The sequence below is a fragment of the Pithys albifrons genome, chromosome 15 (genome assembly GCF_047495875.1).
Source record: "Pithys albifrons albifrons isolate INPA30051 chromosome 15, PitAlb_v1, whole genome shotgun sequence".
Lineage (NCBI taxonomy): Eukaryota > Metazoa > Chordata > Aves > Passeriformes > Thamnophilidae > Pithys > Pithys albifrons.
Genome location: NC_092472.1, coordinates 19,716,354 through 19,741,498, shown reverse-complemented (window position 1 = coordinate 19,741,498; position 25,145 = coordinate 19,716,354). Strand labels below are relative to the sequence as shown.

The window sequence follows — 25,145 nt, the reverse complement described above, 5'->3', positions numbered from 1 at the left end:
ACCAGCAAACCTAAAACAATCCTTCCTTACCTCTTTCAGTTTGCAGCTCTGCTCCACCACGGCCCTACAAAGCCCACATTTGGTAAATAGGGCAGATAATCTAACGCTGTATTTCCCCCACTGGTTTTGGTTCAGCATATACCCCCATTTTGTGTGTGTGTAGCTTTAGCATTTTGTGTTGCACAGAGGCTAAAATTAGTCCATACTGCCTAGTTAAAATATAGTCTTTTAAGTTTGTCTGATACAGAAAATAGAACTACTGTTGAGTCACGGGATCTCCCCACACACCAGCTCTTTATGTACAATCCAGGGTTTGTAGATGTTACAAATCTATTAAGATTTATAAATGCTTTGTGGGTGTTCTGTTTTGGTTAATCCCTGGGCAAACAGCCTTGTGCCTTGGTCAGGACAGAACATGCTCCTGGAAGTTAAGTAGCAAGAAAATGATTGCACCCGTGGAGTGCAGTTCGGAGCCTTTAATGACCCTCTGAACATCTCAGGCACATCCAGAGCAGGAACAGATCTCTGCAGGGTGCTGAGCGTGGAAACAGTTCAGCAATGTGGGGAATCTGGAGGGACTTTCCTCCCTGGAATGTCACTGGCAGAGTTGATGTGTGTAATGTGTACATTAGTGTAATGTTTTATATAACATGTGTGTGTGGATATGTCTATAAAAGATGGGTTTCTGGGCAGGTTTTTTCATGATAATAACCCTTATCACCACCACCAAATGCTGTTTTGTTGGCTGTGGTGGCAGTCTGGCTTTACGGTACAAAGGTCAGCCTTTGATTCTGTGCTGAATGACTGATAACAGTCTCTGTTCAGAGGAACATTGTGCTTCCTGCCTGGTTAGCACCAGATTGTGCTCTGCTGTCATTTTCTTACCTGGAATTCGGTGTTTCTCCATGAACTGTCCTTGGGAAGCTCAGCCCTTTTCCCCAGGAGGCAATGACAGATCAGGCAGGAGCTAAGGTGTGGGGAATGGCTGATTAAGGGCTTCTTGCCTTCAGTTTGTGCATTGCTGGTAACAAAAATTCACACACTACCTTAGGCAGATGTGGCACACCATTCCCCTTCTGTGGTTTGCATTATTGAGCTGAGGGTGTATCAGCCCTTAATAAAGCCCTCCCCTGCTGGAAGGAGAGCACACCTGGCACAGATGAGGGGTCTGAACATCCATTCTGACTGCACCTGTGCCAGCAGTGCCACAGCCTTTGCTTGGGCACAGGTTAACCTCGTGGCTGGACTGGGGTAAAATGGACAGTGTCTCTGAATCCCTCATTTCACAGACTACAACAGAACAAATATCTTAACCAAAATGCACCAGGCTGAGGGAGTTTAAGGACTGGGTTGGGCTGAGTTTCATAGGAGTCCGTATAAAACCTGTTTGGTTGTAGGAAAAAAATCAAGGGGAAAATTAAAACATTAAATGTGTATCAGTCACTCTTACTAATTGCAGAGAACTCACAGAAAGGCAGCTGATGAATCAAACTAGTCCAGGAGTTTAGTTCTCAAAACCTGCTTTTAACAAACTAATCACAGGAAAACTGGAATTGAGTGCAGCAGTTTTATTGAAAAAGTCCACAGGTGTGTGCAATTCCTTTATTAAAATGTTTTCAAAAGCATTGGATAAGGAGCAATTGATGATCAAGAGATATTCCTTTTTTATACATTTTTATTTCCAAAACTATACAAATGTTGCAAAACTTTTCTTTAGCTCCATTTTAACTAGTAGCAATTCTGTACTGATAGGTTATAGATCTCCCTTTTGAAGCTGCAAGCCCACTTTCCTGGAGATGATGTTTTGCATCTTTGACAATTAAAAAAAAAAGGTCAGTCATATTTACATGTGCTTAAGGTTGCATAATTGAGCATCGTACAGGTTCTGAAAACCAGTGGATAAATGGTTTTCAAGATTCACCCAGGTGGGTTGAAAGTTTTAAATGCACATAACTGCATATATCTGATTTAGTAGCCAAGACACCCTTTTGTTTCCTTTTTTTTTTCCAAGGCTGTCTCTAAACTGTGTTAGCCATGGGACAGGTTTGTTTAGTAAAGGTACTCACTGAGTGAAAGCAGTTCTGACAGTAACTGTTGCTGGTCAGGGACATGAATGGGCAGAGAACTGTGTGCATATAATACAAAGTCTAATGTTTCAAAATTAACTTGAAGCTCTTATGTAAAAATAGTGTCAAGAGGAAAAGCTGTTTCCTGGACTGGATTAAAGAATAAAAGACACTTGCGTAAGGGAAAAAGTAGAGCTCAACGTGGGAAAGAACAACAGAAGCACATGGATTAAAGTTGGAATCTGATCTTGCAATGTATAATTACTGGAGATTCAGTTGAACTATCAATGGCAAGTGAAGGCTCCAACTGCAGTGGACATATCCATTACACTTTATGAGCTATTATATTGGCCATACTGGTTTGTCTACATGTTATTTATTTGAATCCTTAAGGCTTCTCTAATGTCTTACATGAAAGTGCTGTTTGCTTGGATCTTCCATGCATGAGGGAAAGGGACGATTTCCCAGGGGAAAAAAAAGGTTTTTTCCACATTTCAATTACAATAGCACATCCAGACACATAAAATAAAAGACAAAACTTTATGGTACCTTTTTTCCTTTATTTTGGCCCCCAAAGATGCATGCACTAGACTTTATGTACTACAAGGTATTGAAATATTTACAGCATTGTACATGTGCTCTTAAAGGGATGGCAAAGGTCAATTTTCATCCTGCTGGGAGTAGAAGTTGACTTTCCTAGCTCAATAATACCTATTCAAAGTGAGAGATGACTCTTCCAAAAAGAAAAGCCCACAGAAAATAAAGCTATAGCATAATTATAGCCAATGTGAACAAACTGTACAGCACTTTACCTGGGAATTCTGCTCTCTTTCTGTCCTGTTTGCAGTTGCAGTACCAGCTGTGCAGTGACGCTGCTGTGCTCCCTGCTCTGTCTGCCCTGTTCCTCTCTATCCCAGCAGGTGTAGCTGTATATTACTGTTTATATGATTTCATTTTCAAATTGTTTCTGTCATCTGAAATGGCCATGTAACTCACAGTAAGTGGGTGTCAGTTCTTGGACAAATGATGTGATGATACTTACGGGGCTATGGCACTAAAGAATTGAGACCACTATAAAGCGCATCATAAATACTTCAGTGGGTTTGGGAAACATCTCTCTAAGAACATGGTGAGTAAGGCCCAGAGCTCCCTGTGCCCTACAGGTCCAGGCAGGACACCCCACAGGTACAGGTAGGACACCCCACAGGTACAGGCAGGACACCCTACAGGTCCAGGCAGGACACCCCACAGGTACAGGTAGGACACCCTACAGGTACAGGTAGGACACCCCACAGGTCCAGGCAGGACACCCCACAGGTACAGGTAGGACACCCTACAGGTACAGGTAGGACACCCCACAGGTCCAGGCAGGACACCCTACAGGTCCAGGCAGGACACCCTACAGGTACAGGTAGGACACCCTACAGGTACAGGTAGGACACCCCACAGGTCCAGGCAGGACACCCTACAGGTCCAGGCAGGACACCCTACAGGTCCAGGCAGGACACCCTACAGGTACAGGTAGGACACCCTACAGGTCCAGGCAGGACACCCTACAGGTACAGGTAGGACACCCTACAGGTACAGGTAGGACACCCCACAGGTCCAGGCAGGACACCCCACAGGTCCAGGCAGGACACCCTACAGGTACAGGCAGGACACCCCACAGGTACAGGTAGGACACCCCACAGGTACAGGTAGGACACCCTACAGGTACAGGTAGGACACCCAGTAGACGAGGTTGAAGAGGCAGAAGGCCGTGGGGAAGAAGATGCGCGCGTAGGAGTCCATCTTGGCGATGCGGATATGGATGCGGCCGTGGCGCCACGCGCCTGTGCGACAGTCCTCGAAGCAGCAGAAGAAGCTGGCACAGTCCTTGCCATCCAGGCACTCGTACCCGTACTCCTCGTCCCGCTCCTGCAGGTGGGTGGCATTGTTCATCTGGATGGTGGCGGAGCGCGGCCGGATGTCAATGGTGGGCGCCTGAGGGGGAGCAGCAAGAAAAGAGAGACATGGCAGGAGGGAGAGACTGTCCCTGTGCCCAGAGCAGCTGGAGAAGGACACTAAGGGGCAGCATGGGCACCATGGTCTGTGGGAACGCTACTCGGAGGTTCTAATGGTAAGGGCACCCTCAACTTACTAAAATCAGCTGCCTCACACACTTTACAGAGAAGCAGCACAAATCAATATGAAGGTAACAAATGTGGGCAATTGGCTTCAAAGTCAGACTAAGTAAACATTAGAGGCTAAATGAAACATCCAGGAATGTAATTTGATGGTATTTTGAATTTCTTTTTGGTTCATATTTTACATAGCTGATTGGTACCTGAGGACAATTTGTGTATTGTACATGGAAGGAGTTGAATCAGCTGGAAATGCAGGATTTTAACAGGGCTCCTTTATATTGAGACAGGAGCAAATACACATATACAAGGAAAAAAAGACAAAACCTGGGTCTTTTGGCTGGGGTTAAGAGAGTATAAAACTCGCCAATTATTTGAATATATGCAGTTCACCACCTGCTAATGTTCACCAGCTAGAAGGTTCGGCATGTTCCAAATTTTATATAGTAGCTGTACATATATATATATATATATGTATTTATACACACACACACATATATTTAGAATGAGTTGAGCAAGTTAAGCATTTAAAGCACAGTTGAGCACTAGGCAAACACAAGGATGATGGGCATTGAAATGTTCTGCCCATGGTTGTTAGGGGAAAACAAAAATTATATAAATTCTTTGGTTTATTTTATGTGATTTCTTTTTCTTCCTTTGTGGGTTTTTTGGTCTTTTTTTTTTTTTTTTTTTGTGTGTGTGTGTTTTTAATAAAAATCTCTGCATTTCTGAATGGAGATAGGTTTTAGCTGTGGAACATGTTGAAATAGTTTTGCTTATTTGCTAAGAGTGCGTTGATCCAGTGACAACATTAAAAATCTATATGCATCTTAAACCCTTTCAAAACTCTGCATTTTTTTGCATGAGGATCAGCATTTGAGTAATTGATGACGACATTGAACTTTGTTCAGGTCAGCATGAAAACAGATTTGGTTTTATAATTTGGAGAGAAATGACCAAGGTTAAAAAGGGTCAGAGTTGAGTTCTAAAAGGGTGTGTATTGCAGGTTTTTCTGGTGCTATTGAATCCCATGTCAGATTGAGAGAGTGGAGCAGAAATGGTGTAACATTCAACTCTCTTAATTCATGTGATCCAATAGTGCTGGTAATTCTTGAACTTCAGTAAGTTCAGAACCATAGTGAGTCTGGATTTGGGCTGCTGAATCAACTCTGCAACTTGTTTACAAATATGCAACCATTCTACTTAATTAGGAAGTACCTTGAGTAGAATGCTTAGATGTCTCATTAATAAAGTAACCCAACAAAACTCCACTCTCATCTAAGCACTAATAGTTCAATTCAGCAGTTGCATGCAGTGAATTTTCATTCCAAAAAACATTATACCTTGAAGGAAAACATCCGAAGAAGCTTTCATTTTGTAGACAGAAAAGAGAGTCAGATGGTTTTGTTTTAAATTAAAGAAAGAAAAGAAAGAAAAGAGACAAAAATAATGTAAATTAAAAATATGTTTCTAAAACATAGCAAATCTAAAGAACTAAATTTATAGAAAGGTTGGGCTAACAGCAATTGAAACAAGTGTCTGTAGCATAAACCCCCCACATTTTTGCTTTGTCACTGTCTTGGAGCTCCAGCTGAGCCAAAGGCACCAGAACTCCATTTAGGTTTCCACATCCTGAGAGGAGCCCAGGCTTTGATGCTGAACTGTTTGGAGAGAGACCATTCACAGTTACAGTTTTGGGAACCAGTCTGTAGAGAGGAATCCTTCACCTGCAGACTGTGGCATGAACAGAGGAGAGTTCCTGGAACTGTTTTGGGCTCTGTGATCAGGGTCCAAGCAAACATTTCTGAGTCTGCTTCCTCCCAGAAGCTCCCAGATAAACAATACAAAGGAGAAGGAACCTGCCCCTCCATGGACACTGCACAGTGACACAGCTCAGTCAGGGATTTGGGAGTTGTTCCTGTACCTGGCACAGGTATGACACATGCAAAGGACTTCCCTCTTATTTCCACCTAAGGCAACTCAGGACACATCATTTTATTGTGGCTTTTTACAGTCTACTTCTCAACAGCTTTTAAAGTTGAAATTACAGAAATAATGTAGTAAAAGATTCTTTGTTATTTTTTCTCTATCCTTTTTGTGCTCTGTGTTATAACTAAAAGAGAGTATCTTGAGAAGTGCTTGAATATTTTAGCAGAGCAAATACAAATCACTTTAATCTTTCCTAGATGCCTGAAATGGATTTGAAAATGCTCTTTTAATGGAAAACACTTGAAACTTGTTCTTCACTCTTTATTTTTTCCTTTTGGTAGATGATTAAGCTACTTTCCCCCCTCTGATTTTAAACTTAATTATTTTATAGATTCTAGACAACAGACTTTTCTGTTTGGTTGCCAAAGGCAAGGAGAAATCCAGCCTGGTCAAAATAAGCAACAATTTTTCCCCTGTCTGGGTAAAAGCCCAAATCACTGCTGAGGGTATTTCCAGGACTTTTTTTATTGTTGCCATTATGTCCATTTTATCTTGCTGGGTAGCATGCATCCATAAGTATCATTGTAAACTAGGAGCCAAGTCACTTTCTAAGGGAGAGAGGTGGGTAAAGGAGGTGAGAAATACAAGCAAAAGAAGATAAGGAAACAATGGAAAGAAAACAGATGCTTAAGGGGAAATTAGAAAAAGCACACACTGCAGTTTGAATATAAAAGTCTAACTGTAGTCCTGATAATAAGAGAGAGAGACATGTTAATAATAAGGACATCCATGGCATAGAATATGGCTAAATGTAAGACAGAGAAACTGAGAAACTTGTATAAAGGTCACAGCAAGAGCTCTGTCAAGAAATAATGGCTTTGTTGGTCATTGTGATTTGCAGAACACTTTGGTTAAAAGGATCTTTATTCTAAGAAATCAGTTTCTCTGGCATACAGATGACTGTAATATATGAGCTTTTCATTCTCAAGGTGAGTGTTTGCATTTATATTATTACACAGGAAAAGTAATAGCAAAATGTAATATATATATAACAGCAAACTATGAAAAAAGTACAATTATAAAAAGAGATTTAAATGCTCTCAGAAAAACGAATTGAATTTTAGGTCTTGCTGGTAAATAGATACATACTGGGTTTTTCTTCTTTTTGTCTTTATCCTTGCTTGGCTTTCTGTTGCTGACAAAGTAATGCAAAGTTCCATATTCCACCAGTGCAGAGAAAACAAAAATAAAGCAGACTGAGACAAAAAGATCCATTGCTGTCACATAGGAGACCTTGGGCAGAGATTTACGAGCAATTGTACTGAGGGTGGTCATGGTCAGGACAGTGGTGATACCTGGTGGATAGAAAACAGCAGAAATATTAGTGGTCAAGGAACAAAGTGCTTTTGCAGTTCTCTTTCTCTGTCTGGGTCTGAAGTGTGCCCGGGGTTCAGACAGACAGCAAAGATATTAAACAGCACATCCCAACAATGTAATGCGGGTTCAGTGAGAGCTCAGAGGATTAACAGGAATATCAGGTATTTTGCATGGCCACTGCCCGTGCTGTCTGTAGAGTATTTGGTTAGATGGATTCTGATTCTAAGAAATTTAATTTGGGATTTTGGTTTTCTAGTTTACTTCTGGGAGTCTTGATTTTTATTTTAAAATTTAGGGTTTTTGCTCAAACCCTTAAACAGAGCTAGAGAGAGCTGAGAACTGTGCAGTGCTATGACATGCCTCACCACCCCTTCCCCTCTGAGAACATCATTCCCAGTACTGTGATGTGAAGAACATTAAAAATGCATTAGGACACTTAAAATCCATCACAATTGTACATGGCAAATTTCATACCATTGGTTTTACCTTCTCGGGGGTACAAATAGACTAATTTTTAACAGAGGGATAAGTGCTTTGTGTCTCTGAATGCCTTTATTAATTTTCTACTTCTTTAAAGTAGATTTTATAGCCTCTTTTTAGAGAGGATGTGAAAAGAGAAACACTTAAAACTTTCTGTCATGGGAGCCACCGTACTTCTATTCTTATGTTTCTTTCAAGGGAGTGTAGAATGAAGATTGTGTCCCTCATTTTGCACTCCAGTGCTCTGTGCTGGAGTTCTGTAGAAATGAAAATGCAGAAGGAAAAAACTAAAATGATCCTCACTTGTTTGGATTAAATACAGAAGTAGAAAATGTGTTTAAGTTTGTCTAGTTGAATGTTTCTATTTCGCTATTTCTTGTAACTATGGCTGCTTTGCACAAGCAAATTAATGAAGTCTCTCTTAGTTTGTCAAGCATTTGCTACATGTGTAGAAATTTCTCAATAATTACATGTCACATTTTCATGTATCAGATTTTGGATACCAACAAATTCAGTTGATTTTTTTGGCCTGAAGTCTACACTTGATTGTTGGTCTCCTAAAGCAGAAGTCAGAGTGCTCCACTCCCCCTCGTGACAATCAGCCAGAAAGGTGGGTTCCTCCTTGGTGGTTATTGCATTGTGTTGCCAGTCAGGGTGAGAACAAATAGAACTAAAGCATCCCTGCCTCTAATCCAGCAATGCTCCCCATCCTCTTGCTGTTTATCAAAAATAACTGCTATAGCAGGAAAAAATGCCAAAAACTTTTATTGTTGACAATCTGCAATACTCCAAATCTGACACAGTAAAGAGGAGATGCAAATATGGCTTGTCTGTGTTATTCCTTGGAAATTACTACATCCCTCTAAAAGAGAAGAGTTACGTGAAATTGTCTCTCCTCTTACATCTGCAAAGGTGTCAATTAAACATCATAATGCTTGAGTAAACCCAGGAAAAAAATCAACTCACCCAGTGATGTTCTGGCTGGAACTGCATCCTTATTAATCCAGAAAGAGACCCAGGACAAGACAACAATAAGTGTGCAGGGAATGTAGGTCTGAATAGTGAAATAACCCATTCTCCTGCTCAGGTTAAAGAAAACAGACATGACTACGTAGTCTCCTGTAAAACAAAAGCATAATGAGATAGAATAATATGTTAAAAACCCCACATAACATTTTTGTGTATTAGCTGGGCTTTTCCTGTTTGTGGCTGGGGTGGTGGGTGTGTGGATCTGCACTGAAGTGATTCCCAGAGGTGCCCACAACAAACCCACTCACACCCCCTGCTCAGCCCTGCTCTGGCTCAGGACCTGGACATGTACCTCACTGTGCCAGCAACAGCCCTGCACATCCACTGAGGCACCTCTGCTGTAGGATTTGCAGAGTCACCTGCACTGCCCAGTGGGATAGGTCCCTGCTGAGGACATGCAGCTGCCTGGGACAGTGCCCTGAGCCCTGGGGCTGGTGCCCTGAGCCCTGGGACGGTGCCCTGAGCCCTGGGGCTGATGCCCTGAGCCCTGGGGCTGGTGCCCTGAGCCCTGGGGCTGGTGCCCTGAGCCCTGGGACAGTGCCCTGAGCCCTGGGGCTGGTGCCCTGAGCCCTGGGAGGGTGCCCTGAGCCCTGGGGCTGATGCCCTGAGCCCTGGGGCTGGTGCCCTGAGCCCTGGGACGGTGCCCTGAGCCCTGGGACAGTGCCCTGAGCCCTGGGGCGTTGCCCTGAGCCCTGGGGCTGATGCCCTGAGCCCTGGGGCTGGTGCCCTGAGCCCTGGGGCGTTGCCCTGAGCCCTGGGACAGTGCCCTGAGCCCTGGGACAGTGCCCTGAGCCCTGGGACGGTGCCCTGAGCCCTGCGGCTGGTGCCCTGAGCCCTGGGACAGTGCCCTGAGCCCTGGGGCTGGTGCCCTGAGCCCTGGGACAGTGCCCTGAGCCCTGGGGCGTTGCCCTGAGCCCTGGGACAGTGCCCTGAGCCCTGGGACGGTGCCCTGAGCCCTGGGACAGTGCCCTGAGCCCTGGGACAGTGCCCTGAGCCCTGGGATGGTGCCCTGAGCCCTGGGACGGTGCCCTGAGCCCTGGGACAGTGCCCTGAGCCCTGGGGCGTTGCCCTGAGCCCTGGGGCTGGTGCCCTGAGCCCTGGGACGGTGCCCTGAGCCCTGGGGCAGTGCCCTGAGCCCTGGGGCTGATGCCCTTTTAGCTGAGATTGTCTCACACTTACTATTATGAGATTCTGCTGTTTTTTAAAACACTGCTGGATTTAAATTATTAAAAGAACTCCATAAGAGCTTCAAAAATCATATGTGGGCTGCCTGGTCAAGTTATTTGTATATGTCACTTCAGTTAATTCTCATAGGTGGGCTGGAGTGGGGAAAATTCAGTGCTTCATTTCTGTTAAGTGTATGGAGTTCTGAACAGGAAAATTCCATTAGGTGAGGGGTGACTTTTTTATGGGTTGGCAATTCTATGAAAAACTTCCATGGCTAACTTAAAAGCTTTGGAAAACAACTCATGTTTGCATAGGCATGTTCCTATACATAAGGTTTTGGGGGTTTTTTTGTTGCTCTGTTTTTTCTACAAAGCTGCACAGCACTCTGAGTGGCACAGCAAAAACTGAGGGATGGTAGAGGTGGTTCTCTTCTCCTCTAACTGTATTTGTCCCATTACACATTCCACCATCTAAAATCCCCAGAATTTCTCTGTGTGTTGAAAGTTTACAGCACGTGAGCTCATCACCTCATGCTGAGTCCATGGGGTCAGGAGTTTCACTGTGGAGCTCTTCTCCCTGAGGAACTGCATGTGTTCTATCCCAGGGGTTGAACCGGATTTTACTTGAGTATTTGGTTACCTTAAATATTTTAGGCATTGTTCAGTGGTATGAAAATCAATGTCTGTTTTAATAATTCTGATCATTTTTTATAAATGAGTGCTTTTTGTAAAAAAACCTGTAAAATGTAAAAAACGGTGAAGAAAATATATAGAACATTGATGAATCAATAATTGTCAGGAAAAGCTACCAAGTATCTTTATTATATTTTTAAAAAATTTTTCTCTACTGGATGAATTTGTGAAACTACCAAAAAGTCAGATAGGAGAAGAATAATGTATGAGCCAAACTCTCTCAAATTTCAGGCCATCATTTGTCGTGTAAGGACAGATCAAATTAACAACCAGGGTTCATGCAGGTCCCAGTGTCTATGGCAGCTGATGGGCACTGTTTGGTTGGTGTGGCCAACAGCAGGCATGTGGTTTCTGCAGACCCAGAGACACACCAGCTCTCCACATTCCCACTGCGTCCTCATGGTACACAGAAACCATCCAGAGAAGAGCAAGAACTTTTTTTAAATATTTGCTTAAAGTGACATATGAAAATATAGATAGAAATGGAACCTTTTCTCAAAATTAACTCACATAACCAAGTACATAAATAAACGACATGTTTCTATATCTGAAACCCTCTCTAGTTCCTATTTCTAGATGGAGTACACACACAGAAAAGGCCAAGAGAGAAACTGGAGCCACAGGGGGGCACTGCCACCTCAGGATAGAAACGAGAAATTCCTGCAAGTCTGCAGAGGAAAACAGACCCTAAACCCTTCTGATCATTGTCTCCATTGCTTTTACATACACCCTGCACTGGCACCACTGACTCTCATGGCTCTGGCAATCGAGGAGCACTTGAAAGGACTAAACTGACTCCTGTTGGGCAGAAATAGCACCAAAGCAACATCACCTTTGTGCTACAAGCAACGAGTATAAACTTCATCAACTGTTAATGAAGAACAACAGTGGCAGCAGAATTTATCTTCTTTTCCTCATAAATAGCTAATAGATACATCCTTGTTCTCTCTCCCTTTTACTGGTACCATGGCCAGCAGTCTCCTGCTCTGTTGGGCAGAGATCACAGCTACTACTTGGGTTATTTTAAAAGAAGGAAAGGGTAAATAGTACTTTAATGGAAAAGATGTGTTTTTAGGGTTTAGTCATGGTACATGGAAATACCATTAAAATAGTAGTATGTGAGTCTATAAACATCTTCTTTAAGCTTGGAGCTTCCTATTCTCTCTAGCTCTTAAAATGCTTCTGGATTCGTACAGATCATAAAAGTAATCGTGAACAGGAGGGAAGGGGAAGGAGAAGGAGAAGGAGAAGGAGAAGGGGAAGGGGGAAGGGGAGGGGAAGGGGAGGGGAAGGGGGAAGGGGAGGGGGAAGTGAGGGAAGGGGAGGGGAGGGGACACAATGTGGACAAAGCTGAACTGTCACAAGGAGACTTCAGATTTAACCTGTTTAAATCATTGTCTGGGATAAAACCTGAGGTGACGTGGGTTTTTCCTACTTCAAACAGATCAGAAAATTCTTAAGTCTGTCAAGTTCAGAACTAATGTCCTTCTAAATCTGGTCATGTGTCACATGAAGAGATGATATTCACTCTTCAGTGCAGTATGTTTTTACATATTTTGCAGGAAAGTATTTTCAACTGAAATGTTTGATCACTGGGCACATGAGTGAACGTGCATCACACTGGACACAGACTTGGGCACAGTGGTGATCATCAGCTGACATGTGTGAGATTTATTGGTTCCCAGAGCCAGAAATGAAAAGTCTGAGGAAAAGGCAAAACCAGAAAAAAAACACTGTTCCCCAGATATCTGACCATGAGACCTTCTCCTTATCTCATTCTTTGCCAAATGTCCTTTTGTTTCTGTCCTTCACAGCTTTTTTTCTTTCATTAACTGATTTTTAGAATGCATAAGGGCCAAAGAGTTAAAAAAATCATAATTCTCTTCCTTTCCAAAAATGCTCAAAAATCTCTTTCCCCCTGAGGTTTATCTGCAAAATGTCACTATCATGTCATAGAGAAGTCACAATATGAAATAAAACCCTGTAAATGTTTAGTCTTTAGGGCAGAGAAAGAACGTCTCCCATGGCATTGCAGATATTTGCTTGCAGCAAACTTGAAGCACATGGAAGCTGTGCCAGTCCCTACCTGACTGTTGGCATTACACAGAGAATGGGGCAAGCCATGGCCATCTCTAGTACAGCATAGTAAGTGTACTGAGTGATTTCCCCTAAAAATCTAATCATAGAAATTCCAAATATCCATTTCTAAGCTGTGATTATACTTTGATTATGTAATGAGGTAAAACAATACTAAGATTTTTGACAAAGCTTGCACTGTAGTCCATTTATGTCAGATTATCTCTGGGATTCAGACAGCTGCAAGCCTGCTTTCCAATTTCCATTGCAAGGGCTGAATCCTGACTGCATTGCACAGCTGGGGAGGGCAGGGCATGGGAGGAGAGCTGCTTTCTTTCTGCTGTTTTTAAAAAGTAAGGTGAATATCTGTGTGAGTATGTCTGACATCAAACACCTTGATTTCTTGTGGGAGCAGGGAGAACTGTAATTAGCTGTGTTTGTGAAATGACAATCTCAGCTGATTAAAGTTCTGCAAGATGAGATGAATCATTATACTCATCCAAGCAAATGAAATTTCTTTATATATGACATGACTTTCTGCCCAACAGTTCTGGATTTTATTTGGTCCTTGGCCACTCATTCCACTTGAAGTGCTGTTTTCTCAGTTCATTGGACAGAATGTGTTCCATTTTTCATTAGTTTCTAACTATAGGAGGAAAGACTGTAATGACACTAGACGTTAATTAAAATCTATTATTGCTGTTCCCACCTTCTCTTTGAAACCACAGAGACAAGATTTAGGCTGAGAATGTTTAGTTGCTGCAGAATGTCAGTGTGTGGAATGTGTGGAGGGATTGACTGTAGAGGTGTGTTGTTTCCAAGGCTCCGTCTGCGAACTGTCACTTGGAAGGGAGGTGAACATCACTGACCCTCTGTATTCACTCAGCATTTTCTGCCTAGTCTGTGTCATAATTACAGACAACTCGTTTGTTTTTGAAGATGGGTAAGTTATTCCACTGGCATTAGCAAGCATAGGAGGACTTTGGTGTGCAGGATGAGTGTTCAGCTGTGACAGCAGCATGATGGAATAGGCTGCAATGCTGGGAGTGAACCATTGTGCTCCAGTGTGGAAATAATCTGCAGATTACGGACCCTTCTGCTCTCCTTCCCCTTCCCCTCCTGCCTGGGAAGCCTCAAGCAAGGCCGAGAGCTCTGTGGCCCATCTCTGAGTGGTTTCCAAACAGCCTGAGTTCCTGTGGCAGGCAGTCCTTCGAGCTCAGAGGTGAGGAACTGGAGGCTGCCAGGGAATCTCAGGGGCCATGAGAAAGCAGAGTCCCATTTCCAGCAGCCCCAAGTGCTGCTCTGCCAGGGACCTGCCCCAGGTGGGCATCCTGTCCCTGGCTCTTTGGGGAGTCTGCTGATACCTGAATGTCTAAGGGAAAGCTGTCTGCTTCACAAAAATTGTGCACCTGGAACAGGGCTCTGGGCATGTTTAAAGTAATGACCTGATTCATTTTAGATATTTAACCTATTGCCATTATAATAAACAGTTTCTGAGGTGGTGTAATCACCAGTGTAAGCAAATCAGGAGTATGTGTTGTCATGTTCCATCCATTTCAAGGACTCCACATGGCAACATCCAGCCTTGCTTGCTACAGGGAGAATTGCGAATAACTGTTATTGCCACACTTCAAAGCATGAAGTACAACACATCCCTGGTACTTGAGATCAAACACACTATCAGAACCATGAAATGGCATGAAATAAGAATTGTCAAAGCCATGTAAATTTTATCATGTTGAAATTTTCAGCAGTTTGCATCTGGGAAAGAAAAGCACAAAATGGTGACTGTTCTTGTTTTCTGTGGTGGTAAAGCACCAAATTGGTACCATGCCGTGGGTCTGTGTATTTGGGCTTCAGAGACAGCTCTGGCAAGGATTCGTCTGAAGAGAGAGTGTGGGCAACTCCAGGTGTAACAGGGTAAATGCAAGATTTAAAAATGGGAATTAAGTTAAAGGTGATGTTTTGAGGCCTAGGTTCGTGACTGCTAACAAAAGTTATATACAGCCCTGCCACAAGAGAAAAAGAATGAAGTATTTAGTAAATTTGGCCTAAATAACAACAGTGTCACAGATATGTTGGAGAATTCCCTTGAAATTAGTACTGTTTAATGAGCTTTGTGCAGGTCCTGGTTGCTGAAATGACTGCACATGACTAATGTAGTTCATAACTTATGATTAAAATAGTAAATAAATATGGAGTTGAAGTAGAAGATGTCAGAGAAATTGAGAAAGAAGGGGAGAGAGAAACTATTAAAAATGACAAACAATGAAATTATTTTATTAAATGATATTTAATACCAAGAGTGAGATAAACTCCAGGCCTGCATACAACAGGCCTGAAGGGAAGAAGAGATGAGAGATGAAGAGGATGCTTAGTTTGAAGATCATCTCTCAGAAGAGACAGCTATGAATCATGAATAATTTATAACTGGTGTTGCCATTTGAAGTCAAACAGATCAATCTTAAGATGTAAAAATATTCTTTAAAGACTACAGATACCATCTTGAAGCTTCAGTAGCAGCTGTACAGAAAGAAAGGCAGATCTTGGAGGTGGATGTAATCACCCTAGTCCAAATCCTACAAGGTATTTAAATAGCTTGCTCTTTTCAAGAGGAGACCTTCTGAAGAGCCATTTATTTCTCAAATAGACATATTCAGGATAACATTCACAGCTGCTACAAAACAGGTTCCCCTGGGAGTCTCCATTCCATGTTGAGGTGTGTATGCCATCAATTGTATGTTTTCAGGCCAGAAAGTGCAACCTCTTAATCTTTTCTTAAAAGTGAGGTTATGACACTGTGAATCCCATGGGGTATGTCTTTTTAAGGCTTTCTTCTTTTACCATTTGAAAATGTTATGTCCTAGAAAGCTTTCAAAAATGGACTGGCAGTTCTGGATCTAAACCCTGTGTGGCATCCAGAGAGGAATGCATTTGTGTCCCCAGAAGGTGGGGAGGGAGCTGTGGCTGAGCTGAGCCCTGTGGGCTGCGTGTGCCCAGCCCAGCATGGTGAGATGTGCAGTCACTGCAGGGGAGGGCTCTGGGAGGGCTCCCACAAGTGTGTTTCAGAAATTCAGCTGCTTTCTTTGTCACTCCACTGGGAGAGGCACCAGGGAAGGTTAATGTCCTCCAAGCAGTTCTCCAATGCTTTTTGCTTTTATCTTTCTGTGGAGGTTGTTAGACTTCAGGGTGAGATGATGGGTTGGGTGCAGGAATGGTGCAGTGGTCCTTCAAGCTTTGCATGTGTAGCTCATTATAGAGATTCCTTATGAAACAGTCATGATGTGACCTCAGATTCCATAAGAGAGAAGATACTCAAAACCCAAGAGGCAAAGCAATAAAATTGCAAGCATTAATTTCTCACACCCAACAAAATAATATTTGCTTGGGGGGGGGGGGGGCTCAAGGGAGGTCTCCTCTGCTCCAGCTCTGCCCCCACATCCCCAGAGGCAACTGGCCCTTTGTCTGCACTCACTGCAGGTGGGAGAAACAGAAGGGCCAAGGGAGCATTGAAATGCTGTTCTGCCTCTTTTTTCACTCCACTGAAGTTGCAGCTTGTTTTTCCACCCTGACCATCCGTTTTTACCATGGAAATGACAGCAGTTCTCAAATTGCATCCCAACTGCTCTCAGCCAGAACAATTTTAAACATTTAGTTATTTCTAGAAGTTCAAAAGAGGATGACTGATGGTAGTTTTTGAAAATGACATGTTTTACTGCTGTAGTTTCCTCCCTGTTTCTTGATCCTAACGTTTCTACATGAACATCTTTTTAAGGCAAGTGATTTGAAAATACAAATGCAGGTGTAAACAAATTTCTGCAAGCAGTTCTCAACAGGAAACAATTTACTTGTTGTTATATGTATTAGCATGAGCTAGCAACCTGGATTTTGGAATAAAATGCTCCTATCATAGGAATTTTTCCTAGAAGAAAAAAGTTTGTATCTCCCAAGTTTATATTTTCAGGGTAAATTAATTCTAGAATTAGAGCTTTGCCATATTACAAGTAATATTCCTCCCTGTCCTTTCCTGAAAGGCTGCTTTTTCCTTTGAATCCATTTTTCTCTGATACTGTAAGGTTTTCTGCAAGGGGGTCCCTGCAGCACTGCACTCAGGTGAGTGTGTTCCCCATTCTCCTGCACTCACCTTTGGCTGGGGCTGCTTGGGGGAGTGATGCTCCCCTGGTCTCAACTGTGGGCTCTGTCTCTGGAGAACATCATCCGGAGCTGAACTGCCCTGTTTTCAAAGATGTTAGAATCAAACAGGACTTTAAGAGCATTGCTATGTAAAATTTTTGTTCACAAGTCTGCTGGAGGATCTTCTCACAAAAGCTGAGTATATGTTAGGAGATTGCTTTCTCTGTAATTCCACACACTAAATCCAAACTCTTTATCTGAACTGTGCATAAAGTAATTGCCACTTTTTTCAATTTACAACTATTATGCTGAACACTTCTCAGATTATTTCAGTTGTTCCATGTTTCAGTTTCATTCCCCATATTCTTATTGGGATATTTTGGGTCATAGAGCTTAAGTTCCTCCAGAGGTTAGAATTACAATGGCTTGTGGAATGTAATTAAAAATGAAGTAAATAATTAATAGCTCTTTTTTATAAGCCTCACAACTGGTGCAGTTCAAGCTTTAGTTAAAACTTACGGAAGTGGTTTTGCTTTTTATCCTGTTCCTCTGAGAGAAGTCAAGGTGGTCTTATCTCAGGCAGTCCTTTTTTCTAATTCTGAAAATATTGATGAATTGGAACTCTTAAAGAAGTTACGAAGTGTCAAAAAGACAAGACAGAGAGGACTGAGGGACTGCCATTAATGGTGCTGTTGCTTTCCACAACATCAGGAACTCTCTCCAGTTTTCCTCCCACAAGGGTTAGAGAACACCTGTGAGGTTCTTTCAGCTGCTGAAAAGGTCATTTTCATGTTTCTTGGTCTGGCCATGGCAAAGCCCTGCCCTGTGCTGCCAGAGCCTCTGTGGGAGCACCTGGGCACTGCTGGCACTTGCTCCTGGCATAGAAAATAGGCCAGTTCAGGAGTTCAGAGAAATGGTGTGTTTCTGTATTCCAGTAATTATTTCTTTCTTCCATTTATTCTTGGAGTTACACAGCCATAATTTGTTGTCACTATTTGCACTATTCACTAGTAATAAATTCTTTTGGTGAAGTTCTTTACTTTTCTAGTCATCAGAGATACATTGTGTGTCTGAGGGGGAAGAGAGCATAGATTTCCTATACTTACCCTTGAAAGCCTGCTCCTTTTTCTCTAAATCGTGTCATACAGTTTTTGACAATTCTTGTTTTTCAAAATAATAGTGGAAAGAAAATTTTTTTTCTTCATATTCAACAATACTTTTGTTTTTCCCAGGATGAAAGCAAATGATAAAATTATTCAAGAACTCTTATTCCTTATCTCAGATCCTTAGCACCAGAGCAAACCCAGCTGGAGTGGCAGGATGCTCAGGAGCTGCCCTGGCTGCTGCTCCTGCATTTGTGTAACCAAAGCGAACACAGGCACTTCCAAGAGATTGCTGTTTCATTTCAGAATTTTGCAGATGAAGCAATCTAATAGCTCTGTTCCAGACCAATAGTTTGCTACAGTGAGATAAGAAAGGAAAGTTTTGTGAACTGCAAAGATGGTTGGAAGTGTTCAAACTTGTTTTCTTTTGTTTTTAAATAAATGTTAGTGGGTAACAGCAGAAAAAAATCAAAGAAATCAATGCCAATTCTTTATTGTGTGTTTTTGTGTTTTGCATAACTGGAGAAGGGATGGTAAGTAAGATCACAGAGTTATTGCTGTCTGTAATTGGAACCCATAGGGTGGGAACCCATTGCAGGACTCCGGAAGGGAGGAAGGGAAGAGAGTTCCTGGGGGGTTTTATCCTCTGCACTCAGAATGGAAAGCAGCTTCCTGTGACTAGTTGTTACCTACACAGCAGGACTATTTCCTCTTCAAATTCATATTCCCAAGATTAAAATAGAAGGAATTGAGCTACAATCAAAAAGAACACATTATTTGCAATAATCAAGTGTTTTGATAATTTTTTCATTTCTTTGGAACTATGTCCAAGAAAGAACAGAGAGCAATTGCTGACTAGTTTGCTGATCATTTGTAGTCACTAGCATTGACATACAACGGGTGTTGTGGTACTTTATGCATTAGATCTTGAAAAATATTTCCAAATTCTTCTATGTAGATCATGACACAAGAAACTATTATTACATAAATTTTATCCTGCAGCTCTTTAGCCTTAATTATGCAGTCTTCTTGAGAGTAGCAAAGAACTCGCTTAATAGACTGTATCACTTTTTGAGATGTGGCATATTTATAGCTTCTGTAATGTACATTGAAATGAGGACAGTTATGCCTTGTTTCAAAAGGCAGTGTTAAAACACATGCTATTTACAATTAAGAATTTGTCTTAACGCTACAAAATGGGGAAGTTAATGTTTGAGGAATATACAGTGATGATGACAATTACTTGAATGTTACTGCCATGCTCAACATTATTCTACTCTGCAAGAATGTGTCGTCAGCATTGTAGGATGGGTTTGTGGAATTGTAGATGACATGTATCTAAAAATGGAAGTAGAACATTTTCCAGTCACAAGGTATGGCACAGTTTTATTACTTTGTACATAGTGTACACGCTTTCGTTTAACACCCACCCTGGTGTATGTTCCCTTTGATTCCATTTTATTTGATTTGAAAGAAGTTAAAAATGAAAGCTCATTGGGAAGGTCTCTTTAAACCCAGCTGTGTTGGTTTAGCTCCATTCCCTTTTCAGGGGGTGTTTGGCTGCCTGTGAGAGCTGGTGGCCCCTCCATGCTGCCTGGCTCTGGCCCTGGCTCTGGCTCTGGCTCTGGCTCTGGCTCTCGGTGCTGCCTGGCTCTGCCCCTGCCCCTGCCCCTGCCCCTGCCCCTGCCCCTGCCCCTGCCCCTGCCCCTGGCTCTCAGTGCTGCCTGGCTCTGCCTCTGGCCATATGTGCATTATTGGGACACACATGCGCCCCAGGCAAAACTAAACCCATTTCAGTGAACTATCCCTACACTACACACATCATGAACTTTGGGCTGTCATCATCTTCAAACACCCTTAATTATTTTCCTCCACTGAAGAGAGAAGATAATGAGTAATGTAAGACCAAGGGGGAAAAATGTGAAAGAAATTACCTTATTATCGTTGAATTACAAACATATTTTTGTACTTAAAAAAAGTCTGGAAGCGAAATGTCAGTGCAGGAACTGACCATCAGATCAGAGTGATCACAGGTTACAGAGATCATCTGGTGACTTCACAGCTGAATGGTAACTTAAACATGCAGTCTGAAGACAACTCCTCTAAAAATGCTTAATATTCAGAGTTATTTTAATGGTAAAATAATTGTGACTTTACATTCTTCTCTAACTGCTAAGCCATTGTGTTTAATCCTTTTGAACAAAGATTTCTCCCTGAAAGTCATTATAATGAGATCTAACTCCAGCTGGAAAGAGTGACATTACAGTGTTTTCTCTTGTGATGTTTCTGTGGAAGTCACTCATTGTTTGGAGTTACGATGATTTCGTTACCAAACAAGAATTATAAAAGGGAGTTGGGATGTGAACATGTTTGTGTCTCAAAGAGTCATCAGTACTTAGGAAAATATATTCGTAGAGGCATCACAGAAAATTGTGTACTTAGTTATTTGTAAGAAAGTTTTTAAGTAGACTCTGCTAACTTGCTGACTTTATCATAAAACTAAAAGCATTCAGAATTCAGTTTTTTCTTTATTTTTAAATAACTTAAATTTCTTAGAAGATCTAATAATTTTCTTGCTATTAAAAGAACAAATATTATTTCAAGGCACTGTTCTGTTATATCTGTATTTAGTGCAAAATCAATCTTGCCTATAATCTGTGCTTTTGTAATTACCCAGTAATCGGTTCAGTAAAAATGCTTGTAAGTTCCCAAATGATCCCTTATTTTCTGGTTGTACTTTAGTTCTTTTTATCCCTAGCTGACCTTTGTAAAGTTCAGTTTAAGCTCTTGCAAGCCATGTTTTCAGGTATGGCAAACCTTAAGCAAGACAAACTCAGAAAACAAACTTGGCCCTCAAGAGTCTGTTCAATGCTCAGTCACACTGGGGTGACCTGGGAGAGCTTTCCAGGCCCCACCAACACTCAGCTACAAACATATTTTAGGGTTATCTTAAGGACACTGACTTAGAACTGAGGATTTCCTTTGAAGCAGCAAACGTAAAAATAGGCCTTTCAGTCCACTGTGTCTCCTTCCTGCTGTAAATGTTTCACTGTCCTACAGAGGCAGCATTCTTTTGGCAAGTGGGTTTTAGGTAATAATTCAATACAACTTTTCAAAAAGCAAGGATGTTGAGATAAATACCCACCTTTACCAAAAAGAGAAAAGTAAAGACACACTGAATGCTTAAACAGTCTCCTGATTGTTCTTACAGCTTATATCATTATTTGCTCCTCACCAAAGTGGATACAAAATAGGTTTAAATGCTGCCAAAAGCAAAACGTGTGTACTAATATCTTGTGCCTATTGACAAGATGAAAATCCTCAGACAGGGTCTGTTTTCCTGTCTCAGAGGACTCTCCCTGGCAGTGCCACCCACTATAGCCAGTCCATCCCAGAAGACAGGGCTGGATGGGCTCTCGCATTTACAGGTGCACTGTCAGTCCACTTATGGCCATTTTTTAGTGTCAAGCCTGTTTTCCAGCACAGATCTTCAAATATGATTTACAACTGTCATACTATATTTTGCCTTAATAAAGAAGCAGAAGAAGACTCCTGTTTTTCTGAGCATTATGGAACCTCTGGCGACTGCATGTCTGCCAACAGTTCAATTCATTATGATACAACATTAAAATAAAGTATAAAGCCTGCAGATGCATCCTCTTCCTCCACCAAATAATAGCCTTGACCACATTTTCCTGATAAAACAAAAAACAGACACAGATCTGTTTATGTGGCTTAATAGATGCATGGAAAGGTAAGTATTTAATACCAATTTGACACTGTTTATCAATTATGAGCAATACACTGTCTCTAGTGCACAGCTCTGATTAGCTCAGTAAAACACAGGACAGGAAGGAAAGAAAAAGGTGTTTTCAGATATTGGCTCAGCAGTCTTGTGGTTCCTGTGCAGCTTGTTGAACTGCTATTTATTGATTAGTCTTATAATGCCTTTGTAGCTAATTAGAAATTCAGGACAGGCTCTGTAAATAAGCAGCAGACAATGTCTGGTCTAAAAAAAGGAACTACCCAGCCACAGATGCAAACTGGGAACAAACTCTCTGATTTCAGAGCTTCTACTGTCTTCCTAAATAGTATGTACCATTGCTGATCATTATCGTGGTTTAAAACCATATGTTTGTTTTACTCCTTTGATCACTAATTACATTTTCTTCTACATTAGTTCCATGTTTTCAAGTACTTCCATAGGTCCTGTTTTCTAAACCTTTTCCTTATGAGGCTCCCCTGTACTACCCTATCTTTTTTAAAACATTGCCCTTAAAAGTGATTGTTCTTTCAATCAAGCAGAAGGCAGCAAGCATTTGATGTAATTTTTCCACAGAGCAGAGCAATGAGTATCTCTTTCAGTTTTGCACCCAGCACTGGGCAGAGCATCCCAGAGCACTGGGTTCGTGGGTTTTGCAGAAGTAGCACATCCTCTGTCCTTCATGGACTTCTGCAGCCCCCCCGAATTTTTTGTAACAACTACTGATACTTTTATATTTGTGCATTTGATTATTTCCTTCCTACAATCTTTAATTCTTTAAATAAAGTAACTACTTTTCAACCCAGGCAAGACAAGGCTGTGAACACCCCTGGATACAGTGCTGCCCTCTGTGCAGGCTGAGCACAGATTGTTGCTGCTGATACTCCTGTTCTCAGAGGAGTGTGTGGTGTCCAATGGGGTTATTAGCAGCTCTGGCCCACACATGCTGGTCTCCTGTCCTGCTTTGCACCTTTGTATTTATTTTCCTGGGGAAATGAGAAAGGTTTCTTGAATTTCTGACTAAATCTCTTCCTTGGCTGAAATGGAAGAAGATCTTAAAAGTCAAGCATGGCTAGGAGGCTGCATTCCACTTTTCTCACGAATTTTCTGAGCTCAAAGGGACCCACAGAGATCACTCACTCAGTCCAACTCTTATGAGAATGGCCCAGATGGGCATTGAACCCACAGCCTTGGCATTCTTGGCACCATAGTGTAACCAGCAGAGCCAAGCAGCAGTGTCACCCTGCTCATAGGACATGTCAGGGGTCCCTAAAGTCCATGACTCAGGAGCTGGAACTTCAATTCATTCTCCACCCTTTGCTTGCACTCCTGTGTAATGCACTTCAGGCTCCTCTCACCTTTCTATCACTTCATGTAACAACAGTGCTGACCTTTTAGAAATAAAATGCATGGAGCTATTTCTGAAGCCAGAATTAAGGCAGATGTCTGAATTTAAATTACTATGCTTGCCAGGGTAAGAAAAAAAGGTAAAAATTGGAAGCAACCTGAAAAAAACCTGCTTACCTTTCATTGGTTTTTTTGAAAATAAGAAATAAAAGACAAGGGATATCATGCACATACAAGAATATTAATATTTAATTTCTCTTCACATCCTTTCTCATAGTCACTGATGTTCTTTCCACTGAGAAATAAAACTATATATGTCTAGAATAATATATTTTTCTTCTTAGTGCAGTTAAACTTATATTTTTACTAAATGCTGAGAACTTCCTCATTTATCATTTTAAATTCCATTACTTGTTTCCAAAGAGACAGAAATATGCAAGAAAATCATCTGACTCTCTAATGAGAGTCGGATGTGTCTTTTTTTAAAGTACAAAATAAAGTTGGAGCCTCTGCAGTGCAGAGCTTGGGAGTTCCCATGTTGTGTGTGCAGGCCTGGTTTCTGTGGCTGGGAGCTGGCAGGGGACAGGGAAATGTTCCACTCAGTGTCACACCATCCTTTGGTGGCTCAGCTCTGCTGCTCCTCCACTGCAGCAGGGCAGAAGCTCCTCCAGCCTTCCCGCCCTGCAGCAGTGGCTCTCCTGGCAGCCCCAGGTACCTCTGGGAGGACAGCAATCCACAGGAGGCAGGAACTTGTTTAAATTCCTGAGCTGCTCAGCAGTGCTGAAGCCTGGATGGTGCCACAGGTATTTAAAAGTCTGTAACTGTTCTGAGAAGTGCCAGTGCTGAGTTCTGAGCAGAGATATCTCTCTCTTGGTTTAGTTCTGCTGATAAAATCCAACCCAAACCTGGAGGAGAACCCCAGTTGTCCTACCTGAAGTCGTCTTCACCACCTCAGTTGTGTTCCTGAGCCCTGTGAAGGCGAACTGGTAGAGCCTCCAGGACCTGGTGTCCCCCACCTCGACCGAGCTGCGCTTCCACTGGTAGATAATCTCCTCCCTGGGGTACCCATCTGGGGGCAGTGGAGACACACAGGGCTTTTGGGTCACTCATGGCTGGGGCTTGGCTGTACTCTGGGCACTAAAAATACTACTGGTTATCTCTGGAAAAAACTGGAGAAGCATTTTGGAAGTAAACGATAGATATGTTTTCCCCAAGTTACTTAGTAGTGCCTTTTACTTAATGTCATATTTTCTTTTATTAATTACAAATAAATTGAGATAAATTTTTAAAAAATAGGTTTTCCACTTTTTTCAACCCAATAGGATGCAATTTTTCCCATCCTTCAGTTTTGGACAAAAAAAGAGTCTGCAGCTGATCAGGAATTCACATCTTGGCCTGACTGCAAAATGTCAAAGTTGACTCCAACAGGTAAATAATAAAACCCATGCACAGAGACAAAGGATGAGGCCATGGAACTTTGATGCTGAAAGCAAACATTTTTATATTTATGTTCAAATACAGGCATAAACTGATTGCATAGGGTCCAGACATTTAATAGTTTTCTTTACAAAGCGATCCTCACTTTTATTTGTGAACATATTTTGATTCATGTACTGAAAATAAGATAAAAATAAAAGTGAAAACCATCGGGCTATATCGAATTAAGAACATAATCCTCACTGACTCTAAGTATGTTAATAAAAACTAACATAGAATAAGCAGTTCAGTGTGGGTCAGAAAGGGATATTTTTAAGCAAGTTACTTACAGCTGGAAAATTCCAAGGGGCAGGAGTGGACATCCATTGGGAAGTTGTGTAACTGCAGCTGGCACTCAGCATCAATTGTCAATCTGAGAAGAG

General features: G+C 41.9%; 1 protein-coding gene across 2 annotated transcripts in view; it reads right to left on the bottom strand.

Annotated features, from left to right (window-relative positions):
- Window positions 1–1,554: 1,554 nt before the first annotated feature.
- The window catches only part of GABRG2 (gamma-aminobutyric acid type A receptor subunit gamma2), a 47,577-nt gene continuing 23,986 nt past the window's right edge, over window positions 1,555–25,145 (bottom strand). Inside the window, exons 5-10 of one of the 2 annotated variants that reach the window (XM_071570648.1) lie at window positions 25,053–25,135; window positions 24,218–24,355; window positions 8,942–9,094; window positions 7,268–7,473; window positions 5,533–5,556; window positions 1,555–4,049 (exon numbers count right to left, since the gene is read on the bottom strand). In XM_071570648.1, coding sequence (XP_071426749.1) covers window positions 3,774–4,049; window positions 5,533–5,556; window positions 7,268–7,473; window positions 8,942–9,094; window positions 24,218–24,355; window positions 25,053–25,135 — 880 coding nt within the window. In that variant the 3' untranslated portion in view covers window positions 1,555–3,773. The remainder of the gene's footprint in view (window positions 4,050–5,532; window positions 5,557–7,267; window positions 7,474–8,941; window positions 9,095–24,217; window positions 24,356–25,052; window positions 25,136–25,145) is intronic. The other variant, XM_071570649.1, reaches the window with a different exon arrangement.